General features: G+C 42.7%; 1 protein-coding gene across 10 annotated transcripts in view; it reads left to right on the top strand.

Annotated features, from left to right (window-relative positions):
- Positions 1-573: 573 nt before the first annotated feature.
- Positions 574-22,955, top strand: part of LOC129650181 (transducin-like enhancer protein 4) — a 154,289-nt gene continuing 131,907 nt past the window's right edge. For 2 of the 10 annotated variants that reach the window (XM_055578381.1, XM_055578385.1), the window contains exons 1-4: positions 576-1,721; positions 2,555-2,652; positions 3,722-3,785; positions 4,995-5,039. In XM_055578381.1, coding sequence (XP_055434356.1) covers positions 1,677-1,721; positions 2,555-2,652; positions 3,722-3,785; positions 4,995-5,039 — 252 coding nt within the window. In that variant the 5' untranslated portion in view covers positions 576-1,676. Of the gene's footprint in view, positions 1,722-2,554; positions 2,653-3,721; positions 3,786-4,994; positions 5,040-6,941; positions 9,340-10,319; positions 10,447-22,955 lie in introns of those variants that run through there. The other 8 variants (XM_055578389.1, XM_055578388.1, XM_055578390.1 and 5 more) reach the window with 6 other exon arrangements.

The following is a 22,955-nucleotide window of genomic DNA, read 5'->3' on the forward strand; positions in this document are numbered from 1 at the left end:
GTGGGATCGGCGTGATCCGCCCTCTCTTGTCTCAACAGGGGTTTCGGAGCGTTACACAAGGCCGAGCTTGTCTCTTTAAGGAGACATTGGACCCTAATTAGTCCGCATTCCTGGCGCGGCCCGGAGCAAGGGGCTGTGGATGTTTGGGTTGGTGGGGGGCGGGAAGGAAGATGAGACTCGGAAGGAGATCTTCTGACTAACTTCCAGTCTTACCGCCCCCTGTACCCTCTTTATTTTGCCGCCACCACCGCCACCAACATCCAGTTCTGAAGATGCAGCCAGGGCAGCAGCAGCAGCAGCCACCGCTGCTCCAAGGCCCACGTTACTTTGATTGACAGCCGAACAAATGTTTCCCCGGTTCGAACGCTCGCGCTAAGGAACGTCAGCCAAGGCGAAGCTCCGCCTTGGGCGTGCCATCTCCGCCCCGCCTCCGCTCACCCCATTTCGTTGCATTCATTGGTCCGAGCCACGGACGACGCCCGGGACCCACGTGGGTTCCAGCCCGGCCGGCTCCTCCCCTCTAGCTCGCCATTTGTCAGCAGTGAAATGATGGGCAGTAACACAGAGCGGCGATTAATGTTCAGCCATCTCTGATTGGTTGTTGGAGACGCCTACCGCGCCGGGGGTGGGCGGGACGCTTGGAGAGCCCCCCCAAAGTGGTCGCGTGGCCGGCCGGTGATTGTAGTCAATTTGGCTGAATCTTCAGCTACCGTCGCTAGAGGCGGACTACATCTCCCGGGATGCTCAGCGGTCCCTCCAAGGACGGTTGTGAATATGTATCAGAATGTTAATGATTAGCGGCTGCTAAATTTGGTCAAAGAAGTCACCTACACAGAGCGTGTTGTTAGAGCTGTTCTGAGCGGGTCTTTCAGCTGTTGGCTGCTTTCTTCCCCCTCTCACACACTTGTATATTATTTTGAGGTGCTGTTCGCAGAGTTTGAAAGGAGAGAGAATTAAAAAAAAAAAAGCCGCAAGCGTTTCACTCTTTTATTTTTATAATCCCCTTCAATTTGGGGTTAAAAAAAAGACAAGAAAACAGGAAGGAAGAAAAATAAGGAAATGAGATGTGGTAAAAGAAGCTAAAAGGTGCCTTTTAAAAGATCGTTGCTGTGAGGTGAAAAAAATCTCCAGAGAAACCAAAAGCACCGCCGAGACCTCTTCCGAACCAAAGGAGTTTGTGTTTGCTTTTAGGAAAGAAGAGAGAGATCATTCATTCGGAGGAATAACAACCAATTAAAAGACAAATAAAAAAAAGTTTGGAGTGGGACGCCAAGCGAGCCAGCGAGCGAACGGGCGGCGCTGCCGGCGGGCGCTGGGGCGCGGAGCTCGCACTTTGCCGTCCCGGGTGAGCGGCGCGGCCGCGGCGCTGGGCTCGGCGGGCGCGCCTCAGCGGAGCGAACGTCGGAGCGTTGCCGCGGGAGACGCGCGCCGGACAATGCCCGCGGCGGGCCAGTGACGCCCGCGGGGAATGCGGAGCGGTTCGGCCGCCCGCACCCAGGCGCCGCCGCCGCGCGTTCTTGCCGCCCGCGTCACGCGAGACCCAGCGGGGGCCGGGACCGTCCGGGCCGCCCCTCGGACCTGGCCGGCCGCCTCCGCCGCCGCTGCCTCCTCCTCGGGGCCATTAAAGCCAATGAGCCGCGCGCCTCTGCCCAGCGCAGCCAACTAAATCGGTTTGGATGATTCGCGACCTGAGCAAGATGTACCCGCAGACCAGACACCCGGTGAGTGCGGGCGGTGGGGGCGCGGGCTTGCCAGGCGCCGGGGGATTCCCCGCGTCGCCCCCTGCGCGCTGAGTTGTGTCTTTGGCCTGAGGGGCGTGGAGGGCGGCCAAACCCCGCACGCAGCTCGAGAGTCGCCCTCCACCCCCGGCCTCTGCTGTCCCCGGGCGCGGGGGCACTTTCGGAGAGGGGTTGCGGAGAAGCAATTGAGTTGTAGCCATTTTCTTATTGTTGTCTTTGAAGCCCCTGGAAGCCGCGCGGAGCTGTTCGCCGTCCCCGCGCCGCGACTCCTGGAGGAGGGGTGGCGAGCGATGGAGGAGGCGCGACTCCGCGCCGGGGCGGGGAGGGCGCCCTCCGCGGCGGCGCGGCGTGTCCGGCGGCGGCTCGGGAGTGCGGGGCGCTGGCCCTTCGCGCCGCGGGCCCCGGGGATCAGCTAGCCCGCCGACGGACCGACCGGGAGAGTGGCTGCCGCGTGCCCCCTCCCCCGACCTGACCGCGGCCCGACGCCATGGCGCGCGTCCCCCCGACGGGCCAGTTTCGATTCCGGGTGGGGAGGCTGTGGGCGCGGCGCGCCGGCCCTGGGGCCCCCGCCGTTGACGTGGGAAGGGAGCGGGGTCTCGAGCCCGCGGGGTCCCGGGCGGGCGCCAGAACGCGGGGGCCCGGGGCCAGCCTCGGCCGGGCTGTGCGGCCGGGGGAGGGGGCGGGAGGAGAGTTTTCCTCGTTCTTTGCCTGCGATGACACCCCCCACCCTCCCGCCAGTGCCGGGTGGTGTTTTCTCCATCTCTCTGCCTCGCTTCTGCTGTGGGCTAATTAAATATTTTATTGTTGTTCTTTAGGCACCGCATCAGCCTGCTCAACCCTTTAAATTTACAATTTCCGAGTCCTGTGATCGGATTAAGGAAGAGTTTCAGTTTTTACAGGCTCAGTACCACAGGTAAAGATATTGACTTTAGCTGATCCTTCTGTTTGCTTAGCTCTTGTCTTCCCCCAACATACACCCCCCCCCCCCCGTTTTTTTTTCCGCCACCACAAAGGTATTACCATGTTTCCTTGTGGGCAGAAAGGGCAAGTCAAGCCTCTTTTTCTTAGGCAGGTGTAAAGAAATTAAGCGTTTCGTCCTTTTCCCGTAAATTAAAAAAAAGGCCGAACAATCGAAACTGGGGACACTTGGAAAACGCTGAGGCCAAACTTTCAATATTGATTTATTGGGGCCAGGCGAATGGATGGTTGGGAACATTCTGGGGCCTTTTGACTTTCTTGGTCCTATTATTCCGGGCTTGATTCCTTCTTTCTTTCTGCCATTCCACTGAAACCGAGAGCCCAGAGCCTTAGGAAGTCGCCAAGTAGGCGATTTCATTACTTTTATGCTGAAAAAATGTTTTCGTCTGAAGAGACAATCATTAGATCTTAGAGTGCCTTTGAAATATTTTTCTTTCGCTGGATTTTTAATGGCTTGTACTGCTTATTTCATACATTACAGAACCAAAACAAGCCACTGAACCTGATCCACGCCTTGCCCCTGGGTGGTGGTATTCAACTTGTCTCTGTGTTTTGGAGGGAAAAAATAAGACATCATTCATAAGACATGCTTGATTCGTATTTTCATTAATCTTTTCGTGGAACATTAAGGAAAAAACTCCCTTGTGACATTTTTAGGGGACTTACTATTGCTTGGAGATGTAGGCATTATTGTTGTTTATTTCCTCATTCATGTTGTGTTTAGTGAATTTAGTGAATATTCGTTTCTGAATGAGATTCTGGAGTTAATTGGCTAGAGGGTTTTTTCTTAAGCAAACCCCCCCACATTTGATCCTTGTTGAAAGGACAAGCCGGGACTGGTTCCACTCACCCTTTTCTCTCCTGCCTGTTTTTCCATAATGAGGGTGGTACTTAAGATGGTTGATATGGTGTTTTGTAGGTGATGATTTAGAGGAGGGAATGTGTATTTGAAGGATGTAAGTCAAGATCTGGGTTGTACTTAGATTTCCTTATTTCTTGAACAGCCTGAAGCTGGAATGTGAGAAACTCGCCAGTGAGAAGACAGAGATGCAGCGGCATTATGTGATGGTAAGAAAACTGTGTCGCAGATTCAGAGTACCTATTAGTTTGGGGTACCAAAAGCTAGAAATACGTTCAGATTGCTGGAGGCTGCAGGATTAGAGGATGGTCGCTGTGCCAGTGCAGTTGAAGTTGTGGGAATGCGACCATTAGCAACCTGTAATTCGAGGATGTTATAACTTGCCTCTGACAACCAGCTTTGATTTGAATTTTCGAAAAGTTTAGTTGCACAGGGTATAATTTTCTGTGCTTTGCTTTTACAGATTGAAAAAAAACAAAAACCTCATTTACATTTTGTTGGGATTCATAGGCAAAATGTTTTTGTGTTAGTGGTTTTCTTTGTTGTTTTATTGCTCTTGCTTCAAACAGCTTTTAACCAGAGAATTTTTCAGTAAACTGTTAAAGTTTTAAATGTGTTTTATTTCTTTTAAACAATGGTGAATAAGAAAAGACACTAGACATCTTTTCAGATTTTTCTTCCCTGTTCTTCCTTTACATTGTATATTCCTAATGTGTGTGTATTCGCGTGTGTTTTGTGTGTTTTCAGTTTCCATACTGTTGCACTGTGGATTGTTGTAGTCTCCTGTATAACCGATTCGTTCTCCCAGAATTTCTTTAATGCCAGTTATACTACGTTTAAAACAATCAGATCTGCTTTTTCAGAAGTATTACCAAGTGTATTTTTACTCTTGTTCATAAAGGCTCTAGAGTAACTCATTCATTTCCTATCAAGCCTTTTTCCTTTGTATGAATGTATGAACATGAGTAGTGTCCTTAAAATGAGAAACTCTGAAATAGCATCACCGTTTCAAATAGTTCATGTCAAAGCCTCAGCATTTGTATGAGGCGTGTTGTTTTTGTTATGAACTTACCCGCTGTGCCTAGGAATTAGAGTCCATAGAGTACCACATTTTCATCAGACCTTTGTGAGTCATCCTCTTGTGATGTATAAAGATCCGTGGAGGTGTTAAGAATGCTATGTCTGAGCTTGATTTTCTTACTTTTGTGAGTTATTCTCTTAGATTCTGTGTCTTAAGGTGGCTTTTAGTTTATTAAGCTGAAGATACTCATAGAGTGTTCTTCCTGATGTACCATCATTGGAAGGATGGATATTTTGGTTTAAGTGAGGCTTTTATGTTTGCTTGGGGACATTTTGAACAAACTAGGAAGCTTGTTTGATGAAAGGCTCAAAATTAATTGCTTTTCCTTCTTTGACAGTATTATGAGATGTCCTATGGGTTGAATATAGAAATGCACAAGCAGGTAAGCTATTATTTCTTTATAAGTGTTTTAAATGACAGTAATACTGTGCACTTTAGAAAGGAAGTTGTATGTTTTGCAGTTGGATGCTGCACATTTTTGTGGCCACCTGTATTTTAAAAGTCCATGTACTGGAGAGAATGCTCTTTATTCAGGTGTGGTTCCTCATCTGTTTAGCATATTACCTTCATTTTAATCATTTAACAATGTAATTTAAAGTGTCTGAATGCATATTAAACTTTGTACACTTTCAAAAGCAGGGTGCTAAAATTTTAAAATGTTTTTCTTTTGATAGAATTAATTTATTTTGAACATTGCAGACTTGCCTAATGAAAGCTTTTCTTGGAAAATATTAAAATGTAAAATTGTAAATTGTCTGGAGCTTTCCTTGGGTTGGTATGAAAGAATGGATAGAGGGTGAGCTGATCAAAATGAAATCTGTGGCACTACAAAAGAAACTGATGTAAATTCCTTGTACTGGCCCCCAGAGGCAACTTAGTTGGGTCTTACCAGGAACTGTAACTGTTCCTTCCGAAATTTGCACAGACTACATGAGCCTGATAGGAGGATGTAATAAGGGTCAACACTGGGTCTTGAAATCTAACAGTTCAGCCAAAAAAACAGAGGAAAGAAAAAAAATGATTAGTCCGAAAGTGTTGAGAGGTATGACTGAACCAGACTTTTTTTGCAAGAGACTGAATAAAATGGCTTGGCTTAAGTTTCCTAGAAAGAAAAATATTATATATGTATAAATACTGTTTGGCAATAATAATAATAAGAGGCATTTGTTTTAAGTGATGTCCTAGTGAAAGTGCTTCAGATCTGTCTCATCAGCCATTTGGGAATAGGTGTGTATGTGTTTACCTGCTGGAAAAAGATGAGGGAAAACTTAGTGCTTTTTGTCTTTTATATTCATGGATTTCATTACCTTCTAAAATTAAAAAATGTAAAATGATCACATACTGTTAAGCTCTTCTATGTATGGATTCCTTTTTCAATATGGTTAATTACTACATATTTAAAACATACTCACATCTTTAAAAGATGACTGTTAGACAATAAAAGCAGTCAGATAGCATTTGAAAACAAAGTTGGGAAAAAAAAAGCGTCGTCACATTGGTTATTTCAGATATTTTTTTTTTTAACTTCATGTGCTATTGGTTATGTCAGTATTAGCATTATAGTATAGTTTGTCGCATGTTAAAATTCTTTATTATTTCGGCATCCTTGCCATGTCTTTTCAGATAAGTCATGTAAATATCTCCTGCTTAAACAAAATCCATCAAACTTATGCTTGGGTTAGCTTGAAGCCCCTTAGCTCTACCTTACATAAATAATTCACATGAAAGATACTGTTTGTTAATTGTGCTCAATACATGATGTCACTTTAGATCTGGATCTTGTACATGTCCGTCCCTCCCCCCCCCCCCCTTTTTTTTTTTTGGTCCTCATCCACCACCCAGTACTAATTACTGTCTTTTTAAAGACTGGACCAGGTGATTAATATCCTTTTATTTTTCCTCCTGTATCTTATTACCACTTAGTTTCCAGATCTCTCTATACTGTTTACGATTCTGAGAGGCACAGAGCTTGTATTTGGGTATATGTATTTCTTTTAGGGGGCAGGAGGTGCTCTATAAGATCCCTTAATTTTACACATTTTATACTTCTGTAATTCTGTCATCTTCTTGTCCAGCTGGCCTCAAATGCCACCCATTTAAAATTGAGAATGGAGTACATTTTCCCTTTTTTTCTCTTGCTTTTAAATTCAATCATATCAAGAATCCTGAGGGCAGTTTATCACATTATGAAATACAGACAGCCCTGCAAACCACCTACTTATTATATTTTCTTTCTTTCCCCCCTTAAGCACAGAGGCATATCTGTCTTTATTTGTTTTCCTAGGCAGACAGCCTTGGTTCCTCTTGGCCTCTCTTCCAGATGCACTCACTGGATACCCTCGTAATGGAAAGCAGCAATAAGGCAGGGAAGTTGCCCTGCGGCATAATTGGGCCTAGTTCTCAAGATCGGGTTAGGCTTATTCACTTATTAGATTTGTGTCTCTGAAGGGTTCAAGAGTAGGAGTCCCTGGAGTCCTTGGAAGTACCCTAGTAATTGGTGGCCCTGATATTTGAAACCTTTGTGTGTTTTTTGGTTAATGCTCCTGTTCTTGCCTGCTGCCAGCCACAGAGTATTTATTTTTAGAGAAATTTTTCACTGGAACAGAAAATGATGTCTGTGATGGAGTCATGACTCTGTGACTTAGCAAATTGATAAAAGGATAAAAGCGCAGAGCAGTGACAGGCAGGGTGGGGGGTCCAGTATTTATGGTCCCTCCCCTTTCTGTATGATGTTCCACGTCAGTCACCCTGTGCTGATTCTGATAGAGGACTGTAAAGTGAAACCTATGGGGAATTTGTCATTCTGAAATGAAAGCTAATGTAATTAGTACCAATTAAAGTACATTTAGTAAATTGGATTTAATCTTAATTAAGCCTGCATAATGTTGCCAATTTTTAACAATTATGTTTGAGAACATAATTAATTTAAATTTTGGTAACTGAGTAAATAGCATTAGTCTGGTAGAATTAGTTGATTTTTTTTTTTTTTTAAAGGGGAACTCAGTGGCATGACATGGAATTAGAGCATAAAATATGAATCTAATTTCTGGTAATCTTTAGTAGGATCAATAGAGCTGAAGTTGGGAGAAAACCCAAAAAAGTTAGCATGGAGTGTTCTAGGCTGTAAAGTGAATTAATGTTTTGCCACTGTCTTTAAGTTCTAGCATGAAGATGAAGATGATAAGTGGGACATGGTTGGAAATGGCACATGTTTTATTGTGATTTCTTCATAATGGGATTTTTAAGAATGAAAGAACATTGGCCTTCATTCCCTAAGGATTTCCTTCAGTTGGGTCTTTTTGTTTTTTGTTTTGAATGGGACAGGTACTGGCCAGTGGTTTAGTTGTTACTTTTTTTGTCCCCCCCCATGCTGATTGTTCCTTATACATACAGAGTGGCTTCTAAATGGGTCAGTGACTGTGGGCAGAACAGGGTGGTGTGTTCAGTTGATAACATTGCTAAATGCTGCATGTTGCCATCCTTCACCTGTAATGCTGTGATTAAAGAAGAGGCCCTGATTTAATCTGACAGCAGGCAGTTACCACTTTAAAAAGTGAATATAGGATGTAGATTAGGAACAATGGATATGTAAATTCGACCTGTAGGAACTGTAAATGGAGATGAACATACTACATTTCGAGAACATCTATGATTTTCTCATAGTTAATAGTCTGCAACCTGCCAATCTATTTGCATTTAAAAAATTAGCTTAGTATTTGAATTTTAGAAATCGGAAAATATTAGAAGTCTGCAACACTTAGAACTTGCATTCTAATGTACTGCACATGTATATGTACATGTCTCTGTCTTTATATATGAATATATACATGTTTTGGAGAAGGAAATGGTGACTCACTCCAGTATTCTTGCGTGGAAAATTCCATGGACAGAGAAGCTGGGTGGGCTATGTCCATGGGGTTCACAAAGAGTCAGCCATAACTGAGCAACTGAGCACCCATACGTGTTTAGTTTGCACATATATGTGTATATATAGTTATTATTTTTTTCCAATCAGAGCAAGCAAACTCCTGTTTCACTACAAGCCATGTAAATTTTATTACAAGACTTGAGCCACAACCATTTGAGTGCTGCTAAAATATTAATTGAATAGAAATGAAAGGGCCTTGCCAACTGATAGGATATCATAATCATAGCCTCTCTGGTCGATGGTAAATGATGATAAATGACATTAGGAACCTTTTAGCAAATTGTAATAACTACAAGAAGGGAAGCAGTATGGATTTGCATTATATCTGATACCCTCTAGTACCAAGTGGATTGCCAATACTGCTTGTTTAGCATTTTCTAAGGGCAATAGGATATTGATTTCTGACTTACAAGGAACAGCTCTATTTTCACCATTGAAAAGTATTGCAGGTTGTTAAGAAGAAATTGACTTGAAGAGGCCGACTGCTGCCCATCATGGAGCAAATAAAGCAAAACTGCCGAAGCATGGTGGAGCAGCGAGACGGGCCCTCAGCAATTTGTTGCTATTAATTTACCATGCTCGACAGCAAATCAATCGGCATCTACTTCATCTGCTGGAGAAAATGCTGTCCAGGGCAGATAAAAGGCTCGGCATGGTACAGAGAATAGACTGGATTGGCCAAAAGGAGGCTGCAGTTAATGTGTAAATAAGTGAAATCAAGGCCACAGTTGCAGAGGAAGCTGTTGTTAATTAGGTTGGTGCTTTTTCGTGAACTATTTTAGAAAGCAGCCGAGGATTTGGAGAGTAAAAAGAGATTTATTGAGGTTGAAGTAATACACGACTGGCCTGGCATTCCAGCCTTGAGTGTACTTGATTCTAGGGCGCAGTAAATTTATCTGGGGACAGTGCTTGCAGTGGAAGCAAGCACTTTGTTTAAAGTTCTGTTTAGGCCAGGTTTCCCATAAGGAAACTTTATTTGTGAAGCTTTACTAATTTCTTGTCCTTGTCTTGTCTTAGACTGTGTATGCTTGGATTGGAGGAGTAGATGCAGGAGTAGGTGTTTGAGAATGTGGGAAAAAATATGGCTGTTGTCTTCTTATGCAGTGACAGTTTTTCAGCAATGAATGTGACTGAACTCTTGTGTAATAATGAAAGGGAATTATCGAAGGTGGGATGTTTTAGCGCAAAGTAACTTAATAAACCAGTGAAAATTTTGCTGCCAGAACTTTCTTTTGCTGTATAAACCTTAGGAAATAATAATCTAGAGGGGCTAAACAGTGGTGGACACTGCTGGACCAGAAATTCTCAAAGAGAGATTACAAGTGAAATTTCGGTAATTGTGCGAAAAGCTCCAGATATAATTAGGAGAGCATGGAGGGGAGGGGACTTGTGTTTTTGTTTTTCATTAAAGGTTTAAAGCCATCTTTTCTAATTTATAATTACTTAATCCTTCAGTAGTATTCTGTAATTAACATTAACTAAAGGGAAGTCATTGGTGATAATTTTTCCCCTTCCTCTCTGATCGGACATTTTGGGATGAGGGCTGCTAAGTCGCTTCAGTCGTGTCCGACTCTGTGTGACCCCATAGACGGCAGCCCACCGGGCTCCGCCGTCCCCGGGATTCTCCAGGCAAGAACTCTGGAGTGGGTTGCCATGGGATGAGGGCTAGCTTCAGTCTTATTTTGTAAGTGTAGATATATGTAGATTTTAAGTAAATTTTTCCCCCAAATTTAGAGGATCTAGTATTGGGACAGTTGAAACCAAGTGTCAGTGCCTTGGGCAGGGCACAGGAGCTGTTATTTTACATGTCACTGGACCTTCAAGAGAAGGAGGTCTGGAGGAGGAAATTTAACCAGTCAAGGTATGTGCATAATTAGCATTTTCTGGATTGTGTGGATTTCCCCCTTTTCTCTTCTTGCATGTTGGGTTCTTAATTTTCTTTCTGAGGTTTTATAGAATATCTGAAGATTTTTCACCTGAAGCAGTGATTGTTGAATGGAATTGGAATTTCCTTTCAGTAGACCTGAATGTTTATTACGTATCTGGCTTGTGCTTACGGCTGATCTGGGCACATAGCCAGAATTCTTTAATTCTCACAAAGATCCTAAGAAAGGGATTATGACCCATCAAAGAATGATTAAACAGGATCATATCTGCACAAGGTGATACAGTTATTAGGTAGTGGATTCTGGATTTGAGATGAATTTACCTGGAAGGGTGTTTGTTGGGGGATGGGTCTGCCTTTGTTTGGAGACCAGGCCCCAGCTCATTTCTGGAACGGAGAACTCCTGGAAGGCTGGGCTAGTCCTTGGGTTTGCCCTTGAGCCACTGCACTTTGGGCTTATACCCAGACTCCTGGAGTGTGGGGGCATTCTCTGCATCTCTGCCTGGAGTTGGGGCCAGAGGCTTGGCCTGAACTCTTTCTCCATCCAGACTGCTTTCAGTGGGTGAGAGGGCTAGGGTCGCTTTCACCTGGAGTCTCCCACGCATGGGGGCGAAGAGAGCTGCTTATTTATCAAGATGAATTTGCTTCCTCCCTGGGTAACCTATTTCTCATTTGTTTACCAACTTGCTTTTCCATTTAACTTTTATCTTTTCCTTGTGGCCTCTAAAACTATGCCTGAAGACAACGGGCTGTTTGTTAATCACCATCTTGTGGGTTTTTGAAGGGGGAAGCTGGGAGGGGAAAATGTGATGTTTTGTGGCCTCTTTGTAGTTCAAAAAGAGGTTCTTAGATGCAGGAAATCGCTCACAACTCAAAATTTTAAATGAAGGCAAATGTTTTGTGTATGCTGTTAAAAGACTGTCTTTGCAGCATTCAAACGAAGGGATATTTCCTTTCTCAATGTCCCTTAGTCCCTACTGGATAGTGCTTGTTTTTGTTCCATTTGTTTTATTTGCTGGACAAAATTCCTTGTATTCTAAATGATACTAGTTTGAGCCGGGTTGGATTAGTGAACTGAGGGATAAGATGCATCTTTTTAGGTGCTGTTCCAGCTTCAGTGAGGCCGGGATAGTGCAGGCGCTGGCCCTTGGTTCTTGCTTTCTTCATTTTGTCTTTCCTAGAATTGTACTTTTTTTTTTTTTAACTTTTTGTTTTGCACCATAGACTAGTTAAAGGCGATTATGAATTAAATGTTTCAAATGTGTGGTTAGAAGCAATTTGTGTTTGTTTTTAGTGAGAATGTTTTTATATGACTTGACTGGATAGACTGGTTTATGGCTTCAGGACAATAGTAATCACTTGATGGCTCCAGAGCCAGTGAAAGGGATGTGAAATTTAGATGTTTTCCCTTTTTCCCTCCCCACACCTCCTCTTAAAAACCTCTAGTACTTTAGCCGTGGTGGCAGATCCAGTGGTCTCGTGGCTCATTTACCATCAGTTCTGTGGGCCGGGCTGTTGGAGAGAAGTGGGAGGCAGTGCGTGTAGGTGCGAACGATGAATATTTACACTGAGATGACAGTTCGCGAGACTGAGGACTTGACTTGTTCAGAGTAAGTTCACTGAGAAGAGAGTTCATGACTGTTTACTCCTAAGAGGGAAGGGCCTGAGGAGTTTTAGTTAGAAGCAAAAATTAGAGTCATTTTGATGTGGCCTTAGTAACAACTGTCAGTGGTAGTTGCTTTCTGTCTGTAAAGAGGGATTTGGCTGGCAATCATCAACGCAAATCTATATGCCCTCTTTGTTTTCATTGGACTTGACCTAGTGTTTATGTCAGGCTTTGACAGTTTCTCTACCACCGAGCCCAGCTTTCCTCAGAGTTGCTGTGTGTAACTGTACTCCATCCAGGGGGACAAAGGAAAGTGTGGGTTTTCTTAGCTGGATTGTCAAAAAAGCAGAAGAAAAACATTCCCAGATGCCGCCCAGGTCCTCTGCCATCTGGTGCGTGGGTCACTTTGTCATCATTTTTGAAGATTTTGCCCACAAATACTTCACAAGTTGTGCTGTGGAGGGAGCTGCTGTGATAGATGGAGAGAAATGCTGGCAGCCCTCCTGGGCTCCACCTACAACCTCTCCGGCCTGCTGTATCTCGGCCCCCATACTCACCCCATACTCACCCCGCAGCTTAGGCAGGAGAGGTGGAGCCAAGGAAGGTGGATATTGACTTTCTGATTTCCTAGCAAGCTTCACTTAATTGTTATTCTAATTGGGATCGTGTTCTTATTTTCGAAATACATATTCTGCTTCTGAAAGTCTGTGGGTTATTTTGGATAAAGAATCTGAAAATGCAAGGAAATATAACTGAAAGAAGAATAATTGTAGAAATTACGAGCACTAGTTCCCTGTAACACCTTTCTTTACAGAGCGCTTAAGGCGTTTTATATGTTCTCCTTAATCTTACTGATGTTCCTGTAAAGCAAGTAGCAAGCTTGGATCCCTGTATTTAGTTTTCAGTGGAGTCCCCGACAGTTTGCCAAGCAGTGTCATTCCACTGGCCTCCTTGAACAGATGACACCGGGGCTTAAGGGCTTAAGGGACTAGCCTGGTGTCACAGTACAGGAGGATCAGCACGCGGGCTGGTAGTCCAGGGTTCATGCGGGTCAGCGGGCGTCCAAGGTGCTGCTGGCCGAAAGGGAAACAGTAGGTTTCTTGACTTTCCTCTCAGGGCTCCTGCGCTGACCGCACTGTTCCCAAACACCAAACAGTGCACTTGTTTCTGGGGTGATCTTGGCTGTATGCAGCATTAGAAGATGGGGATGCTCCTGGCCCTCCACGAAGTGTTAGAGTGTTGCCAGAGACCTGATCCCTGTGTGTGTGTGAGCACAGAGCCTCCCTCTCCTCTCTGCTGTTTCCAGAGTCCCGGCCCTGCCAAAATGGAGACTTGGGATCGCAAGTTAAAATATGAAGCCTAGAGCTCCACTGTGAGCACAGCGCTTACTGAAACTGCCGGTGTTCGCATTCCTTAAGTATACTGTGCAAACACTAGGTATAAACTTGTTTCTCGCCAGCCTCCTTGCTCCCACTTGAAATTAAGGCTCTGTGAGAACAGGGGTGTTGATGGCCTCTGGTATGTCCCTAGTGCTGAGAACTGTGCCTGCCACACAGTAGGTGTGCGTGAAATATTTGGTAAATGAGGGAGTCCCTGCATTCAGATCGAGGGGGCCAAGAATGTGTACGGTATTTTTAAGGGTGAATGGAGGTTGTAGGATAACAAACGTTGAGCTTCCAAGCCTAGTAAGGCCTGTGGTGCCTACTTACTAAATTTGTGGAAAAATGACAGGAAAGATGAAGTAAAAAGCACCTGAGTTTGGTTTGCTTTTTAGGAGCAAGTTAGGCTAGTTAAAGTAGAATACATGTATTTTAGCATGTGGGATTTGCCTTCTTAAAGATGGAAACATGAATCTTCCCTAACTGAATTTAAAATTCAGTTTGAACATCCCTCTATCACTTGTCAGAGTGTATCTGAAGAATTCTTTTACTATTAATAGGTCTGTGTACTTGGTGGTTTGAGCGAGTGTGGGGAGATATTGATCTTAGCCATAGTATGGTATGCTTTGCTAACTTCAAATCAGTAAAAATGCAAGCTTCTGCTGCTTTTCAGGGGACAAGGAAATGAAGATATCTTAGTTTTTTATTGGTGGAAAGGGTACTGTGTCACTGAAAGTATAAGAATCCTAATCATAACAATAAGTGATTTTAGAGAGCTTGTTTAGAGGTAATATTCTACTTATTCTCACAATAATCTTATGAGGTTACTGCTCTATATTATCATTGTTATTTCCATTTTGTATATGAGGAGGCTGAGGCGCATAGAAGTTAAATAACTTCTTGAAATCAGCCTACCAGTAAGACAGATCCTCGATTTGACTCAATTTCAGATCACTGGTGTGGTAGGTATTTCTGTCGAATCTCCAAACATTTCAGATGCTGTTTGGAATACTCTCCTATGTCCACCAAAGTACTTTCCTGAATCAGGGCTTTCAGATTCCAGTTCTGACCTTGCCAGTACCCAGCTGTGGGATGTTGCTGAGTACCTTAACTTCTCAGCACTTTGCTTTTCTTAGCTTCAAATAAGAGTGTAAGTAAACACTGAGATCTCTTAGTTCTTTTGTCTAAAATGACTCTTCTGGTTATTTTCTATGACCCAATGGACAGAAATAGAGACTTCTTTTCAGTCTCAGAAAGTCCCTTTTAACACCTATTTTCAGAGGTTTTTGTTTTTTTAAACTCCAAAATTAACCTATTGTATTTTATATTTTATAGGATACTTTCTCATCCATGATTTTATTTAGATTCCAATACTGTTGCTAAAGCATTTCCCCATCTTTTGGATGAATAAAATAAGACACCAGTTTTAAATGACAAACTCCCTCAGTTAATTTGTGGATGGTTCATAATTCACTGGCTCCCTGAAGGCCATCATTCAGGCCAGAGTAATGTTGATGCACAACTAGAATAGTTATTGTAAAACATGTAATATTAATGTCATATGGTTTCTTCTGTTTTTTTTTTTTTTGGCCATGATACACATATTAATAGTTCCCTGACTGGGGATCAAACCTGGGCCCTGGCAGTGAAAGGCCAAGTCCTCACCGCTGGACCACTTGGGAATTCCCTAAAATTAAATATATTTTGTATGTATATAATTCTAGTGCTGCTTTAAAGTGATTTGTTTTTATACTTTTCCTTTGGCGTATATAGTGTTGGAAAAGCATTGGAAAATTTAATCATACAGCTTCTGAAATCATGTGAATTGAAATGTGGTCCAATAATTTTCTCCTAAAGTGCTAGAGGAGAATATGTAGTAGTTTATTACCTGTTGTGTAATAAGCTCTGGTGGCTCAGCAGTAAAGAATCCACCTGCCATTGCAGGAGATGTGGGTTTGATCCCTGGGTTGGGAAGATTCCCTGGAGAAGGAAATGGCAATTCATTCCAGTATTCTTCTCTGGGAAATTCCATGGACATAGGAGCCTGGCCAGCTACAAATCCTTGGGGTCACAAGAGTCAGACACAACTTAGTGACTAAACAACAACAGCAATTAGCTCCTGGGATTAGTTTCGCTTCCAGAATCCAGTGTAGATGTCAGTTTCTTTAGCTAAGGTTTACCTGGATGATACTCAGGGTAAAGCAGGCCTGTAAACTGGCTTACAGTGAATTTGAGAGCTTAAGTCACTGGGTTTCTTGCATTGTCTTTTACTTCGAGTTTGGAGTTTTCAACTTGGCTTATAAGTTAACTGTAGGTAAAAAAAAAAGAAAGGGGGTGCGAGGGGGAAATGTATAATCTTGGCCTTTGGTGAATGAAGGACATAGTAGAGATCAGGTTCCATCACTAAGGTGTGCGCTCCAAAAGAGAAGGTGGTTTGTTCCTGCTGTGTCTGACACCTGAAAACAGTTTTTGGAACATAACAGAGGAAAGACTGGAACAATTGAAGGGATGGTTTAATTCTTCATTTGTACTGCATTTCCTGTAGTGGAGTGTCAACCACTAGTACATGAGCTTTATTTCTGAGCTCTTAGGCAGGACTCTGCCACAGGCCCTTGAGCCGGTGAGGGGCATTTTTTAAATTGAGGATTGAATTCATATGGTTTTAAAATGACCAGCGTTAGCAAAAGGTCTATTCATAATTTCATTGCTTGACATGTAGTGGCATGCTGTGCAGTTAAGGTTTTGAATCAATTTTATGTGTGATGAAAAATTTTTTTTAAGATTTTTCCTTTGAACGGTTTTAGGCTATTGTAGACAGAAAAAAAAAAAAAAAAACCAGAAACCAAAAAAATCCTACTATTGCCAATATTTTACAACCTAGAACCATGTGCTTTGTTGCTAATTCCATAGGTTTGGCCACATCTTATGTGTCTTTCTCTAGGTTAAGAGAGTATCAGTGACTCTGTGTAGGTACAGATTGTCCATATGGATTGTTGTTCCTTAGTTGCTGAGTCATGTCCAATTCTTTTGCAACCCCATGGACTATAGCCTGCCAGGCTCTGCTGTCCATGAGATTTCCCAGGCAAAAATACTGAAGTGGGTTGCCATTTCCTTTTCCAGGGGATCTTCCCAACCCAGGGATCCCAGGATCGAACCTGAGTCTCCTGCACTGGCAGGCGGATTCTTTACCAATGAGCCACTAAGGAAGTCTGTCCATATGTGTACCTTTGACAAATATTAATGATAATACCAGGTAACAGTTGAGCACCTACTGCAAACCAACAGGTGCGCTAGATGTTTCAGATGTATTGATTTAAGTGAAGTGAAAGTTGCTCAGTTGTGTCTGACTCGTTGCGACCCCATGGACTGTACAGTCCATGGAATTCTCCAGGCCAGAATACTGGAGTGGGTACCCTTTCCCTTCTCCAGGGGATCTTCCCAACCCAGGGATTGAACCCAGGTCTCCTGCATTGCAGGTGGATTCTTTACCAACTGAGAGCCACAAGGGAAGCTCATTGATTTGTTTAAATTATAACCCTTAATTAAGGAAGGGATCTGGTTACTATGAGGAAAGTAAGGTAAAGAGAAGCTAAGAAATTTGCCCAGGACTTGACAGGGTATAAGATACAAGAGTCAGCCCAGCCTCAGAACCCCCCTCCTAAAGGACTGTTTTTAATATGGTAAGCTTGTTTTGTTTTTGGCTTTTAAATGTATCTAGCTAGCTGGCTGTGTTCTGCACACAGTGAACTTAAAAGTGTTACAAATCATAGTGGGTCTACTTTGGGGTATATATATTTGTATCAGAAAAAGCTTTTTGTGTTCCCAGATTAGCAAGTTCTTTGCCCCCTAATCCTTGTAGAGAAGTGGTGTGGAGGGGAGCAGTCTTCCCCTTAATTCAAGCGGCTTTTTCTGCCTCACTGCCCAACCCGTGCTCTGGCTCTGCTTCACTAACCATACAAGTGGATGGAACACTTCTTTTTTTTAACCAAGTGGAAATAGCTTTGGTCTTCAGATTCAGTTTTTAATTTGCAAAACAATTCCTTTATTTGCTTCAGGACTTTATGCTATTGTAACAGTTGAATGGAAACATGAGTTGAGGGTAGTTTTTCAGCCAGGGCTGCAGGGCCATGCACACTGCCCTGAATTGGTTAGTTACTCCAGGTTGGGGAAAAGTAGTATACTTTTTTTGTGAAAATGTGCACTGGGTCACTGAACCGATGGTTCATCTTTATTGTAGATTGCACTGCTGGCTTATGGCCTGATGACCACAGGCCTATATTTTTGTGCTGCTGACCATGACATTTCTAAAACAGGCACAGTACCTTTTATAACCACGTGGGAATGTTCAGAGGACTGAAAAATTATTGAGTGCCTGCCTGAGATGAGAATTGGAATTGGGGGGGTCCTTGACTGGGTTTTAAAGTATCCACAGAGTCCTTGAACTTATATGCAAAACTGTGTGCCTTTTTCTGTGGGAGAAGAGTTCATAGCACTCATTGATCCAGGGAGGAAACCAGGACCCAAAAGGAGTTTGAAATTATTTCTCTAGAGCAGTGCTATCAAACAGAGCAGATCCTTTCTCCCAAGGACATTTGGCAGTATCTGTAGATAACTTCTGGTTGTCCGAGGTGAGAGGTGCTACTAGCATCAAATGGGTAGAAGCCAAGAAGCAGCTTTGTCTGACTTCTCTAGCTAATTGGATCTTGATGAGAGAACCTGTCAAACCATACTTGTATTTCCAGGTGGTGGTCTCCCTTTCTTATGATGATAAGCAGAGTTGAGTTGGTGGTAATGGGTTCTTATTTCAAGTTCAGAATGAGGATGTTACAGGGTTTTCTGTAATCATCATTTTCATTGGAAATTTCTTGTTTTAAGTGAGGCCAGTTTGTCTTGCTACCCATTGAGGGTCCCAAAATTAGTCACTTTTTAGTTCCTTTCTGTTGTTGTTCAGTCACTAAATTGTGTCCAACTCTTTGTGACCCCATGGACTGCAGCACATCAGGCTTCCCTGTCCTTCACTATCTCCCTGAGTTTGCTCAAACTCATGTGCATTGAATTGGTGATGCCATCCAACTATCTTATCCTCTGTTGCCCCCTTCTCTTGCCCTCAATCTTTCCCAGCATCAGGGTCTTTACAAATGAGTCAGCTCTTTGCATCAGGTGGCCGAAGTATTGGAGCTTCAGCATCCGTCCTGCCAGTGAATGTTCAGGGCTCATTTCCTTTAGGATTAATTGGTTTGATCTCCTTGCAGTCCAAGGGACTCTCAAGAGTCTTCTCCAACACCACAGTTCAAAAGCATCAATTCTTTGGCACTCAGCTTTCTTTATAGTCCAACTCTCACATTCATACATGACTACTGGAAAAACCATAGCTTTGACTATATGGACTTTCGTCTACAAAGTGATGTCTCTGCTTTTTTTAATCCGTTGTCTAGCTTTTCTTCCAAGGAGAAAGCGTCTTTTAATTTTGTGGCTGCAGTCACCATCCGCATTGATTTTGGAGCCCAAGAAAGTGAAATCTGACATTGTTTGCACTTTTCCCCTGTCTGCCTGCCATGAGGTGATAGGACTGGATGCCATGATCCTTGTTTTTCGAATGTAGTTCCTTCTAGGTGACAGTTTTTCAAAAGTATTGTCTTTCGATAGCCTTCCTCTGTTCATGCTGAACAGTGTCCGTGTTTCAACCATTTTCTGGAGGTACCTGTTTGGTTATTACCAACATAGGATAGACTGGGCCACCTGAGAATTCATTATAACACCTTGGCTTGATCTACTCCAGCTGAGAAATTAGGGCAGCTCTTAACTGTAAGATAGTCCTTCTGCTGTTTCCCTTAGCTTCTTGGTTAGATCAAAGTGTGTTGTACTTTGTCTAGTCCTGATTACATTGTGGTAGACAGAATGGAACCTGGAGTTTTCTAAGTAGCCTATGCATCTAGAATATGAGTTTATTATATCTTTAAATGTTTTGGCCACTGTTCATTGAACTTGTTTTATTTGGGCTTATTTTTTTCCCTTGCATATTCTGTTGTGCCTTGCTATGAATGTAGATGACTATTTTAAAGGCTTTTGATTTGGGGGAGAACATAGAACTGTTTGGAAGTATGGCTTTATTACTTCTAAGTATGTCTGTTTTGGTTAACCTCAAAAAATATTATAGTTCACCTAAAGTGGCCAATAAAAAACATAGTGGCAATTTCACAGTTACGTGCGTGAATGTTTTTTGGCCAAGTTGGGGAATCCAGAGTGCTTGTTTGGGCTTTTAAATTTTTTTGGTTTGGACATTTTAGAGAAAGTGTGTCCTGCAAAATTCCAGAGTGTCCTTAAAATTTTTCCTGTATGTAGGTTCCAGGAGTGTGGAGATGACAGCTCTTCCTTGTAAGCCTTTAAAAAAAAAAACACTTTTTTTTTTTTGTTTTTTACATTTTTGAGGTTTCAGATTTAGGAGAACCTGGGTCAGACATAGTACATTTTTGTGCAGAAGCCTTCTTAAATAGCAGCTCATTTACAAATGCTTGATATGGCTGACCCAGGAAGGAGACCCATGGTTAGGACCTACTTTAACCAGATCTAAGCAGAGCTGATAGGATTGCCTTATTGTCTAAGCAAGAACTCATAGCATATTTTGCATCAGTTCAGGATGTATATAGAAAAAAAGTTTGGTGAGGTCTTTGTTGAATTTGTTCTAAGATGGTGTTCATGCCAACTTTCCAGATTTATAATTTCCAGTTTTTCTTTTTTAGTTTTACAGTTTTCTTTTTTACATTTGTCATTTTTGTTTGTTTGAAGCTCATACAAAGATTAATTTTCTGAATAGAAATTTTTAGCTTCTCAAACTGAAATATTTAGAACTAGACCTTACAAGGGTTTCCCTGATAGCACATTTGGTAAAGAATCTGCCTGCAATGCAGGAGACCCCGGTTTGATTCCTGGGTCCAGAAGATCTGCTGGAGAAGGGATAGGCTACCCACTCCAATATTCTTGGGCTTCCCTGGTGGCTCAGCTGGTAAAGAATCCACCCGCAGTGCGGGAGACCTGGGTTCGATACCTGGGTTGGGAAGATCCCCCGGAGAAGGGAAAGGCTACCCACTCCAGTATTCTGGCTTGGAGAATTCCATGGACTGTATAGTCCATGGGCTCGCAAAGAATCGGACACAACTGAGTGACTTTCACTTCACTTCACTTCAGACCTTACGAAGATTAAGAAGATTTTAACCTAAAGACTTAAACCTGAAAAAAAAGAACTAAATTGTCGTGACATCGTTTGTTCTTCCCTCATTGATAGAGTTTGATAGAGTTGCAGAGTTAAGTCAGTAGTGCTGGACACCCCCAGATGGAAGGCAGAGGTAATAGTGGCTTGTAACTGTTCATTCAACACATGCTAACTGGTCTCATACTTTGTGGAGGCCACGTTGAGGGTTAGGGAGATAGGGGAGGTTGAAAGCTTGCCTCCATGAGGTTCTGATATTCTAATGGCATTTGTACCAGTGTGGACAGTACATGGCAGTGTGTGGTGGTGGCACATTTGTGACATAGGCAGAAGAGGAGGAGGTCCTCCTGGCTTGGAAGTGATTAAGAATGCTGTCACAGAGGGTGTGGGGACGTTTTAGTGGGACCTCAGAGGAAGAGGTCTTTTGGGCAGGAAGAAAGGAAGGATTTCAAGTGGATTTCACTTTGGATTTCAAAGGAGGATTCCAAGTGGAAGGCACAGAGGCAGGAAAAGTGATGTCCATGTTCAAGCGGTGGCTACAACCATTCTCAGCCTGGTTGGTTGATACAGGAAATGGTTGAGGACGTGGGTCTGGGAAGCATTATAGAAAGTCAGAAGTGCTACTTCTATTACATGGGCTGTTGAAGGAAAGTGTAAGGAAGAACAGTAGGGCAGGGACCATGTCTGTTGGCTAATTTGCTTTATTCTCAGCAACTTGCATGGGGCCGGACAGCAAATGTTCAATAAATGTTGGTTGACATGATTAGAGTGGAGAGGGACATGAAGGAGAAAGGCTGGGCTGAAGAGATGACATGTCCTGGAAAGGAGGACTCCAAGTGACCCTGAATGCAGAGTGTGGAAATGAGCAGAGAAAGACCTGAGACATTGACCTCTGTGAACTCTCAGAATCAAGGTACCCTTGAGAGAAGACACCTTGGAGGGGAAACTTGGTCTTGGTTATACCAGTGGACGAGGTGCCTAGGGAGGAGTGCAGGATTGAAACAGAGGAGGAGAACAGGGAGTTTGTGGGTTCACTTCTGCCTCCGTGTTAGCACCTTCCCTTCATCTCCTGCCAAAAACCTCAAGAGTTCGTTTTCAGCTAGATTTGGGTTTGTGCCTTCATTCTATACCCAGACCACAGTGGACTTTGCCAGGCAGGCCTTTGTGGGCTGTGGTTTTTGGAACTTATCATTTTAAGGAAGGTGTTAGACCTTTGTGTCAATGTATGAGAGACAGTCTCTTCATCATTTTGCTTGATTACTGCCATTACCTTTATATAGATACAATAGTGGGAGTTTGCAAATTATCTGATTTTGGCTTTTATCCTTTTTAAGTTTGGCTTTTTTTTAACATTAAAAATAGGTACAGAATCCTTTAAATTATTCATCAGCTATGGAAACTCTTTGCTTCAGTCATTCTTTTCTTCTGTTGCTTTTACATTTTTCTATCATTCAGCCAACATCTATGGATAGGTCAATGATTCTTTATCCTTTGTGTGTTGAGAAATTTTATGTAAACAAGCCGAGTCTCTGTAATTGCCTTGAGAAACGACTGTATTTCCAGAGAAATAATTATTCCATTGTTCATTACGTATGAGCTAAATGCCCAGATTACAATGAGTGCTTTAGTTGATATAAATTACATGTATGTGGTTAATTTTCCTTTTTTCCTAATTTGAAGCGTATTCTGTATTTTAAAGCCTTCTCCCCCTTTTAGGACACTTGTCTTAAAGTGAGAACAGCAGTGATAGTAAGGAAAGTTAAGTAAATATGAAATTAAAAGGCCATAGAGTACATTTTGGTAAACCAAAATATTGCTTGGTGGCATAAAGCCACAGATCCATTCCAAAAAAAAAAAAAAAACATGCGGAAATGTGGTTTTGCTGTCTGTCATGCAGTCTGTTTCAACTGTCAGAAACATACGTTGCTTTATGGGGTATTTTTTTTTAAGTCTGACCGCAGCTTTTAATTTCCTTCACTCCACCCACACCTCTCACCACACCCCCATGTATCTAGTGCTAATTTATGGGCGTTTTAAATGTAATGACATAATCATCAACCTCAGCAAAAGTTTCTTGTCTTAGGTATGCCAAGTATCACTTCTGTACTTTTGGGAACTTTTATCAGAACACAGCGATTGTCCTTGGTTTTGAACTTTTCTATCAGAGTTAAATTGGATCTTTAATAGGTGGTTTGGGGCTGCTTTTTTCTTTTTGGTTCTTGTTTTTGTTAAAAAAAAAAAAATAATACAGAGATTTTAGAAAGAAAAAGAATCATTCATGGTCCTATCACTC

Source organism: Bubalus kerabau, chromosome 4 (genome assembly GCF_029407905.1).
Source record: "Bubalus kerabau isolate K-KA32 ecotype Philippines breed swamp buffalo chromosome 4, PCC_UOA_SB_1v2, whole genome shotgun sequence".
NCBI lineage: Eukaryota > Metazoa > Chordata > Mammalia > Artiodactyla > Bovidae > Bubalus > Bubalus kerabau.